At 37.5% G+C, this 10794-nt stretch overlaps 1 protein-coding gene across 1 annotated transcript; it reads left to right on the top strand.

Moving 5' to 3' along the window:
* The first annotated feature begins 4562 nt into the window (after positions 1 to 4562).
* LOC115956754 (secreted RxLR effector protein 161-like) lies at positions 4563 to 8890 on the top strand. Its single transcript, XM_031075051.1, has 3 exons — positions 4563 to 5024; positions 5130 to 5193; positions 8724 to 8890. Exons 1-3 carry the CDS (start codon positions 4563 to 4565, stop codon positions 8888 to 8890), a joined length of 693 nt encoding a protein of 230 aa, XP_030930911.1.
* The last annotated feature ends 1904 nt before the right edge of the window (positions 8891 to 10794 follow it).

Raw genomic sequence — 10794 nt, 5'->3', positions numbered from 1 at the left:
CAAACAAGAAATTTAGACATATCATAGCCCAAGAAGACTAGGCCAACAACATCAAAGCAATGAAGCATGTTGAAAAGGCAAGTAGACATGCTAGGTGTAGGCACAATGTGTGCTGGGGAGTACGCCTCAGCCGAGTTGACCATAGCAGAGAAAAGATGAACTGAGTCACCACCTAGTTTTATGGCTTAGGAACCATGTATATAGCGCCCTTACGTGGAAGGATTGATCTTACTACCAGAGTATGGGTTTGGAGTATGGGTACGGCTTGGGAAGGTGTTAGGCACCTAAGACCGCCCCACCCGTAAGTCGGCTTCCACTCATTGTGTCTTACGTCTTAATATCGTTAAAGGCACGTTCAATTTTGCATTCTAACTCACACACAAACTAGCATACATCTAAGCATACAACATGGTATCAATCATCCAAAAACCCTAGCATACATCTATTATGTCAAACTCACATCAAGCCTAGTATACATCTATCATGAATATCATACCATCACAAACCTTAACATATTCTTATTAAGACATTGGATCTCATATGACATCATATCATGGTCAAGGTAGGACATAGACATGGCACTAGGCAAACAAACATACATCACATCCAAGAAAGAAAGATAGGCATATTTAGATCAAACAAACATGTTATCATATCCAAGACAAGAAATTTACAAAAACATCAGGGCAAGATCAAGATCATATCTCAAACAAGTGCATTTTCATGCGAATGCATGACTTACAGTTAGGACATATGTGATTTGATGTTAGGAACATATGTCAACATTTATGTAATTGGCTAATCCTTTGACAAAACACAATTGTAATTGGGTAGATCTAAGATGAGTTTAATGTTTCAAGAAACAAGGTTTCAAGTTCAAGTGTTAAAGCCATGCAAGTCTGTCCAAGAATCAAGTGAGAAAGTGTAGGATTTTAAAACTCGATAGCTAGCATCTATCGAGATTTAAAAGTTGCTGAAGCCCGTGGCTCGACAACTACCTCAATAAATGACTATCTATCGAGGTTTATGAAATTCAGTTTTTCAAGTTGATTTTCATCCAATCTGTGAATGTATGTTTGAGCTTTTTTTCTCACAACTCTAAACATATATAAGGATTATTTTGAGGGCCATAAAAGGTTACACAAGTTGCATAAGAGCACAATTCCACAAGTGTGAAGAAAGGTGTGACCGGAAACCTAGTTTGCCCTAGTTCTTCTTTCTCTTGAAGAAGCTGCTATGTTTGTACACCATAAGGTTTCGTGACCAAGCAACTTCATGATCTTCATCGTGTGATGAACAGAAGAACTTTGCAGCCAACATCCTTCTCAAGTTGGTGATCAAGTCGCGTACTGGGATTCGCTCAATTGGTTAGTCACGTACTGGGAACCGTTCATTGAAAAGGAAAGATTATCACTACAGAACAAGTCCAATTAGGTATTGGGGTAAGGGTTCAACTATAGGTTGGTATAAGGTACTAGGATTTCTTTACTTGTAACTGTTTATTTTGATAATAGTGGATTCTCAGGAGTGGTGACCTTAAAATCACCCAGTGGGGATTTTGCAGTGTAGGTTTTCCCCATTAGTAAACAAATCACCATGTCAATTTATTTTCCACTGCATACTTTAGTTAATTAATGATTTGTTTGTGCTGCCACGTACACTACGTCTTAATTTGATTAATTAATAAATTTGGCTAATTAATTAATTAATTTATCATAAGGGGTCAATACATTCTTGGCCTACCAAGTGGTATCAGAGTGGGCACACTTTGATTAGGTTTTAATCTTTGCTGTGTGATCCATTGACCCTTGTTGTCATGGCTACAACCGGCTTCAAAAGATCTTTGTTTTCAACTACATCTTGTTTTTCTAATCTCTACTTGTTTGAGTGCATCAGAAAATGCAAGTCTAAAAGTTATTTGAATTCTATTATAATGACTATTGGAAAAGATCTCAGATTGACAAAGAAAAAATTAGATTGTCTCAGAATGAAAATGTGCAAAGGAGTTCGTCTGAGAAGAGTGAAAGTTAAAGGTTTAGTTCGTAAAAGGCAGATGAGAGAAAACACCATTCTCACTGATCTGTCATCTAAGCACGAAGTGTGCTTCATGATGAAGTCTGTATTTAAGGTTATGGACACGTGTTTGTGGTACATTGACAGCGGTTGCTCATGACACATGACTGGAGACCGATCTCTCTTCAAGGTTTTCGAGTCTATGAAAGGTGGTAATGTCACTTTTGGTGATGGGAGCAAGTTATAAATCAAAGAAAAGGGAATCATATCTCTACCTGGACTGTCAGACATTGCAAATGTTCTATATGTAGAAGGTCTGAGAGTGAACCTGTTGAGCATAAGTCAGATATGTGATCAAGACTTCATGGTACTATTCTCAAAGGGAAAATGCCTTGTCATGGATGAGTCTGGAAAGAAGCTCATAAGTGGTGTTCACACTCTAGATAGTTGTTATGGCTTGGTTCTTGATGCTGATATTATGTGCAATAGCATTCGTTTACCGAATGAAGATCTATGGCACCAAAGGATGGGACATGCTAGTTACAAACATCTTTCAATTGTATCTAAGCATGAGTTAGTTTTGGGCATACCAAAGCTCAGTAGAGTGAGCAATGTGGTGTGTGGACCATGTTAGCTTGGGAAACAGATAAAAGCTAAACATCCGGGCACTTAGACATCTGCTACATTCAAACCATTGGAGCTACTACATCTGGATCTTATGGGTCTAACCAGAACCGAGTCTCTTGGTGGAAAGAGATACATTATGGTTATGGTGGATGACTTCACTAGGTAAACATGGGTCATTCTCCTACGATCCAAGTCTGATGCTCCTGAGTACATTGAAGTTATGTGCACAAGATTACAGAATGAAAAGAGCCTGAAGATTGATCGAATTTGAAGTGATCATGGAAAAGAATTCGAAAACTCATATATGGAGTCCTTTTGTACAAGATCAGGTATATCTCAAGAATTCTCTGCTCCTATTACTCCTCAGCAGAATGGTGTAGTAGAAAGGAAGAACAGGGTTATTCAAGAGATGGCTAGAGTCATGTTGCATAACAAGGACGTGGCTAGAAACTTGTGGGGAGAAGCCATCAACACTGCTTGTCATACGGTTAATAGGGTGTTTTTTAGACCCGGTATCAAGAAGACTCTAGATGAGTTATGGAAGGTAAGGAAGCCAAATGTTAAATATTTCAGAATCTTTGAAAACACTTGCTTCATTCTCAAGGATAGAGAGAATGTGGGAAACTTTGACTCCCGAAGTGATGAAGGAATATTTCTAGGATACTCCTCTACAAGCAAGGCTTATCGGGTATACAACAAAAGAACTATGAAGGTAATGGAAACAGTAAATGTTGTTATTGAGGAATCTTCAGATTCTGGTTCTGAGAAATTTAATGAGGAAATCCCCAAAGAGATTCTTCCTCCCAAGCCCAGGGAAGTCCAAGAAATTGTTGAATAGGAGCCTACATCTCCTAGTACTCCAGATACTCCAAGTGTTGTAAAAGATTCAGCAGACTTATCTACTTCACTTGATTCTGAAACTCATAAAGAGAAAGGACCTACTTCCAGGATCAAATTGAATCATCCTCTTGAAGTTATTGTGGGAAATATGAATGAACTTACACTAAAGAAGAGTACATTTGATAAATGTGTTGCTAATTTTGTGTCTTATTCTTGTTACTTGTCACAGATTGAACCTACTAAAGTTGAGAAAGCTCTTCAGGATGAAAGCTGGGTTGAAGCTATGCACGATGAACTGCTTTAGTTTCAGAGGAATGATGTCTAGACTTTGATACCTAGACTGGAGGGTGAGCACATCATTGGCACAAAGTGGATATTCCATAATAAAACTGATGAGGAAGGTAATGTGATCCACAATAAGGCTCGTCTTGTAACTCAAGGATACTCACAAATGGAAGGAGTAGACTATGATGAGACATTTGCTTCGGTAGCCCGTACAGAGTCTATCAGAATTCTCCTAGCCTTGGCATGTCACTTGAGGTTCAAGCTTTATCAAATGGACGTGAAGACTGCATTCTTGAATAGGCTACTTAAAGAAGATGTCTATGTGGCTCAACTAAAAGGATTCATTGATCCACACTTTTCGAATCATGTGTTGTACCTCAAGAAGGCACTTTATGGGTTAAAGCAAGCTCTTAGAGCTTGGTATGATTAACTCACACAATACTTGGGGTCACATGGGTTCATAAGGGGAAAAGCAGATTAAACTCTCTTCATAAAATGGGAAGATGGCGAGTTGATAGTTGCTCAAGTTTATGTTGATGATATCATCTTTGGGTCAACTAAGGATGAACTTGCTCATAGCTTCTCAAAACTCATGCAGGCTAAGTTCGAGATGAGCATGATTAGAGAGCTAAACTTCCTTGGATTGCAGATTCGTCAACAAGATTCAGGTATATTCCATCTAAATATGCTAAAAATCTTGTGAAGAAGTTCAGTTGGGAATCTGCTAGTTCTGTTAGAACCCCTAGGAGCCTAAATGTTAAACTCACTGTTGACTTGTTAGGAAAAAGTGTAGAAGCATGATAGGTAGTCTTCTTTACCTTACTGCTAGTAGACCTGACGTTAGTTACAGTGTGGGAGTGTTTGCTAGATATCAGGCTAATCCCAAAGAGTCTCATATGATTGCTTTGAAAAGAATCATAAAGTATGTCAAAACCACTGCCGACTTTGGTGTGTGGTACAACAAGGACACAAATGATATCTTAGCTAGGTATTCTGATGCTGATTGGGCTGAGAATGCTGATAATAGAAAGAGTACATCGGGGGGTTGTTTTTATGTGGGTAATAATCTTGTTTCCTGGATGAGCAAAAAGCAGAATTCCATCTCATTATCCACTGCAGAAGCTGAGTACATCGTTGCCAGTAGTTGTTGCACCCAACTCCTATGGATGCAAAAACTCCTCCATGATTACAGTATTTGTCAAAAGCATCTTACCATCTACTATGATAATACCAATGCCATCAACATCTCTAAGAATCAGGTTCAACATTCTCGAACTAAACATATAGAGATTCGACATCACTTCATTAGGGAGCTTGTCGAAGATGGTACTTTTACTCTTGAGTTTATTCACATTGATGATCAGAAGGCTGATTTGTTTACCAAACCTTTTGACAGAAAACGGTTTGAATTCCTTTACCAAAACATTGGTATTATCTCCATGGATTGATCTCCTCTTCTCTTCCTCCTTCCGCATGCATTTGCATCTAGTTTTATGCATTGCTTTGTCTAACTTGTTTTTGTTGTTTTTCTTTTCAGTTTTGGTTTATTTTGTTTTTCATATAAAAAAAAATTGAAAAATCAGAAAAATACAAAAACAGTATGTGTTCGTGTACATTGGTACTTGTGTACCTTGGATGGCCATTGAAACAAAGTTTTCTAAATTTTGTATCTTTTGTAGCTTAGATGAGCATCTCTATGCACAACTAAGCGAGTGAGCTTTCTGTCTCGTGTTTGTGATGAGTAAGATTAAGTAATCTCTTGTACCTAACACTTGTATCACTCTTTTTGACTGGAAGGACTAGAAAATCCTAAGAGAAAGTCATAAATAACTATCTCACCACTCTTGCCCGCCAATCATGAAATAACATTTGTATGCTTCGGCATAGCAAAAGTGGAATGTTAAATGCTTAACATAATTGGGTATTTCTTTTCTCTCTCTTATATTCCCATGCATGGTTTGCTTAAAAGAAAAATATGCAAAGAAAAATAAAAGCAAAAAGATTAAAATGCTTTATATATGATTGCAAGCATGTATTCTAAGAGATATGGGAGTTATAAGATGTACCTCGAAGGTGATAGTTCCCATCAAACAGCTATGATTGTGTGTGAGTTAAAGTAATTTTCTCATATCTTAAATCGTCATAACATGTAGACACTTATGCAATCTTGCGATGTTTTTCACACACAACATGCAATATTCTTTGCTACTTTTGATACATGTGTAGGTACAATGTGATTTGGTCGTTACAAGGAATACTTGTGTTAATGTATGCTCACTAAACTGTTTTAACTTGTTTTTGAAATATAAAATTGGTTAGACTTGTTTTTTGTGTATGTGTGTTTTGGGGTCTTTGTGGTTAACATTTTTCGTGTTGAGAGATGTTTTTGAGAGCTTAAAATGTTGTTTGGATCTCTGGTTGAGTTGCATACTTGATTGCATTCATATCTGTTTTTTTTCTCTCCTTTGAAAAACCGTTTTTAAGCAATCTCGATAGCTTTTTGATAGCTCTCGACAGATAAGCCATCAATTGAGACCCTTCAGCTTCTTTTTATCACATTCTCAATAACTCTTGATAGCTAGTTCAATCAATCGTGTCTCCTCGATAGCTACCTCGATCCATTGAACTTCTTTGTGTTGAAAACCTCTCGTTAGATCCTCTATAACAGGTTTTATAGTTGGAACACGCGTTTTAAACTTCGATAGTTGCTCGACAACTCTCGATCGATCGAGATTTATGAGATTTCTATATAAGGAGGAATAGCGATTTCAGATCCCACTCCCTCAATCTCTCTCGACAGATTTCAAACTTTTCACCTCCTAAACTCACTTTTCTCTTTCTAAACCTCTACTCCACGTGAATTTTGGCTTGTTCTTGCTTCTAATCACTTGGTATGATCTCTCTATCTCTCATTCTTCATGCATTTCATGCATTTAGATCTAGGTTTTGGGTTATTTGAAAAATTTTGGGGTTTTTCAAAATTGATGAAGGTTTTGTTCAATTTTTGGGATGGGTGTTGCTTAAATAAGTTTAAAACCTCATGCATTGCATCACACTCGCATTATAACAATGTTTCATGCATTTAGATGTGTGTTTACTTTGCTGCTATGCTGTGTGATGGTAGGTTTGGATTGGGCTGAGCCCATGATGCATTTAAATTTGCATGTCACATGTTCAAGCATTTTCATGCATTCGTACCTTCCTGATTTTATCATTTAATATTAAAACTGATTGGTACTTTTCTGATTGTCTCCCTCTCTTTCTTTCTTTCTCTCCTTTTTACGTTAGTTGCGTCATGGCACCTAAGTGTAAGTCTACTTCGTCTTGGAACCCTCTTCATTCCAGGGCATCTTCTTTTTCTTCTCCATTTGACCCCACTCCCTCTCACGTTCGGTTCCATGATGAGAAGGCCAAATCAGACTTCTTTGAGAACTTTTCACAACGCGGCATTCATTCGAAATGCCAAGTCGTTCTGTTAGACTTCTCTGACACTGACCTGCCCACTGTTATCTATAGTAGGGGTTGGGAGTCACTATGTGGCGCATCGGTCACGTGCCCTTCTGTGATCATACAATACGCACGGATTTGATTGCTTTATACCTCAGTTTTCTACTCGCGTTCGAGGTATAGGCATGGTAGTTACGTCGGAGATTGTTTCCAAGGTACTACACATGCCTAGGGTAGTGCATCTTGACTACCCTGGCTGTGCGCGTCTGAGGACAGTGTTCAAAGACGAACTCGCGTCTTTGTTTTTTGAGACACCATCATCTTGGGGTGATCGTCAAAACTGTTGTATATATAGGTATATACAAGGATAGGTTGTAATAATGATAGTTGAGTTTGGAGAATATGGTTTCATAAAGTGAAAATTCAAGTTCTGGAATTTTCTAAGTGAAAATTTGAAATCTGAATTTTTTGGAATTTTCTAGAATTTTCTGTAGAATGTTTTGGTGACTATTCAGAAAGGTTGAAGAGGTTTCAATCTTTGATAACCGTATTATGAAAAAAATAACTAATTCTCCATACGTGCCTTTACATGAAATAGACTTATGTTCACTTAAAAAAATAACTAACTCTCCATATGTGCCTTTTCATGAAACATGCTTATGTTCACTTAAATAAATAACTAACTCTCCTTATATGCCTTTTCATGAAACATAACCCTATGGGTATAAATAGAGGCTTATGTTCTCTTAAAAAACTAACTTCACAAAATCAAAAGTTGGAGAGAAACACAAGAAATTCCGTGGTAATTCTCTAGAATTGCTATTTGTAGAACCCAACATCTTGGTTGTAGCATGGAGACAAATTTGCGATAACCCTTTAGCAACAAAAGTGTGGGGGCAAATATTGTCTAAGGAAAATGATATAGTGCCTCTAAGTTATCTACTTTCTTTTTGTCTTTTCTGTTAATCTTGTTCTTCCATTATTACTTTATGTAATATTCCCAAAAAAAAACCACCCCTTGCTCGGCATTTGCTAAAGGTCTGAGATTCTTAAACATGGTGATGACATTTGTTCTTCATCCATTGTCTCGCTATAACACTATCACATAGCCTCATGCTCTATTTTTGTTGTCCCTCATTGAGGATATCTCTATTGACTTTCCTTCACACTTTATACTCTCCCTTATAGACGTCTACAAGGGCACGACGACTCGTGATAAGCCAATTTTTCCTTCCACTATCATAAGACTCATTCGCCACTTTTCTGTCTCTTGTCCCGAGTTTTCCCACTTCACATTCATGTGTGCCATTGACGCCGCTACCGTTAAGTGGAGTTTTACATAGCTTTGCTCGAGGTAGCCCTAGATGTAAACGGCTGCACCTCCAGCTTCTACCGCTCCATCCACCTTTGCTCCTTCTTCTTCAGCGGGTGTAGTGACACTTGAGGCCATCATGGCACAGCTTATGGGCATGGATGCTCGCCTTGACACTCTCAGCAATGAGTTGTGTCAGGTGACCACCGTGTGGATCGTATTACACGACGACAGGCTGTGATGGGTGGTTACACAATGGCTTCCTTTCCCGAGGCATCTGAGGATGATAGTGATGGTTACAGCAGTGTTGATGATACTGAGGATGATGATGATGGCTCGCCAAGTGATGATGAAATGTCTACTTGATGTACTTACCCCTTTGTCACTTGTGACAAAAAGGGGGAGTAGTTTTGGATATGAGAGTAGTCATACTTATAGGGGGAGGGTTAGTATAGGATATTTTTGTTAGGGGGAGTGTTCATTTTTTTGAGGGGTGTAGTGAGGACTTTATGTATCTTTTTCTTTTCTTTCTATTTTAGATACATTGTTCATGTACCTTAGAACTTGTGATCATGTAGGATAGCAAACCTTGTACTTGTTGATATATATATATATATATATATATATATATATACATATTTGAGGTTGTTATTATAGTTCTTTCACCTATTTTTACATGTGTTGTTTATTTTCTTTCTTAATACACATGTTTCTTATTAAATGTATGAAATCTTATATTTCTGTTTCACACTAAGATGCCTTGATGAGTTTTGTTTAAAGTGTTTCAGAAATACAGGTTGTCAAAGTCTACTTGCCATAAACTCTCTTCTTGCAAAGTTTTTTAAGAGTTTGTGTTAGGATAGATTTTATTGTATTCAACAAGTGAATATGAGTTGAGTAATTTATGACTTCTCTCACATGTTCATTTGTTTGTTGTGGTTTTGTCACGGATTGCCAAAGGGGGAGATTGTTAGGACATATGTGATTTGATGTTAGGAACATATGTCAACATTTTATGTAATTGGCTAATTCTTTGACAAAATGCACTTTTCTTGTAATTAGGTAAATCTAGGATGAGTTTAATGCTTCAAGAAACAAGATTTCAAGTTTAAGTGTTAAAGCCATGCAAGTCTGTCCAAGAATCAAGTAAGAAAGTGCAAGATTTTAAAGCTTGACAGTTAGCATCTATCGAGATTTAAAAGCTGCTAAAGCCCATGGCTCGACAGCTAGCTCGATAGATGGCTATCTATCGAGGTTAATGAAATTTAGTTTTTCAAGCTGATTTTCATCCAATCCGTGCATGTATGTTTGGGCTTTCTTTTCTCACAACCCTAAATAGATATAAGGATTATTTTGAGGGCCGTAAAAGGTTACACAAGTTGCACAAGAGCACAATTCCACAAGTGTGAAGAAAGGTGTGATCAGAAACCTAGTTTGCCTTAGTTTTTCTTTCTCTTGAAGAAGCTGTTGTGTTTGTACACCATAGGGTTTTGTAACCAAGCAACTTCATGATCTTCATTGTGTGATGAGCAAAATACTTTTGCAGCCAACATCCTTCTTAAGTAGGTGATCAAGTCGCGTACTGGGATCCGCGCAATTGGTTAGTCACATACTGGGAGCCGTGCATTAAAAAGAAGAGATTATCACTACAGAACAAGTTCAATTGGGTATTGGGGTAAGGGTTCAACTGTAGATTGGTATAAGGTACTGGGATTCCTTTACTTGTAACCGCTTGTTTTGATAATAGTGGATTCTCGGGAGTGGTGACCTTAAAATCACCCGATGAGGTTTTTTCCGTGTAGGTTTTCCCTATTTGTAAACAAATCACTGTGTCAATTTATTTTCCACTGCATACTTTAGTTAATTGGTGATTTGTTTATGCTGTCACGTACATTGCGTGTTAATTTGATTAATTAATAACCTTGTCTAATTAATCAATTAATTTATCACAAGGGTCAATACATTCTTGGCCTGTCACTTACCTCACTTACCTCATTGCACCACAACACCTATGCATCAATGCATGGCCATATCATATTCATGTTCATGGAAAACTAACAAAATGAAAGATAAACCCTAATTTAGCATGTGAAGAAACAAACAAAGCCAGCAACACAGAAGCAGAGACTTAAAAGCATAAAAAGAGAACAAAACAGAAGCATATATTATAAATGAAGTAAAGAGACAGAAGTAGAAAAATAAGATTTAGGGTTTCTAGGCTTGAGTACGTGTACGCATACATAGGCTTGCGTACACAGGCTAGTTGTATG

Source organism: Quercus lobata, chromosome 8, assembly GCF_001633185.2.
Source record: "Quercus lobata isolate SW786 chromosome 8, ValleyOak3.0 Primary Assembly, whole genome shotgun sequence".
Lineage (NCBI taxonomy): Eukaryota > Viridiplantae > Streptophyta > Magnoliopsida > Fagales > Fagaceae > Quercus > Quercus lobata.
Note: the sequence above shows the minus strand (reverse complement) of the source record. Positions and strands in the feature narration are given on the sequence as shown.

Bases quoted from the DNA above. Each gene is read 5' to 3' on its own strand.
- LOC115956754 (XM_031075051.1), top strand. From the start codon at position 4,563: ATGATAGGTAGTCTTCTTTACCTTACTGCTAGTAGACCTGACGTTAGT. The intron at 5,025-5,129 runs GTTCAACATTCT...ATTGATGATCAG, and splicing joins TCAACATCTCTAAGAATCAG to AAGGCTGATTTGTTTACCAA. The intron at 5,194-8,723 runs GTATTATCTCCA...GAGTTGTGTCAG, and splicing joins ATTCCTTTACCAAAACATTG to GTGACCACCGTGTGGATCGT.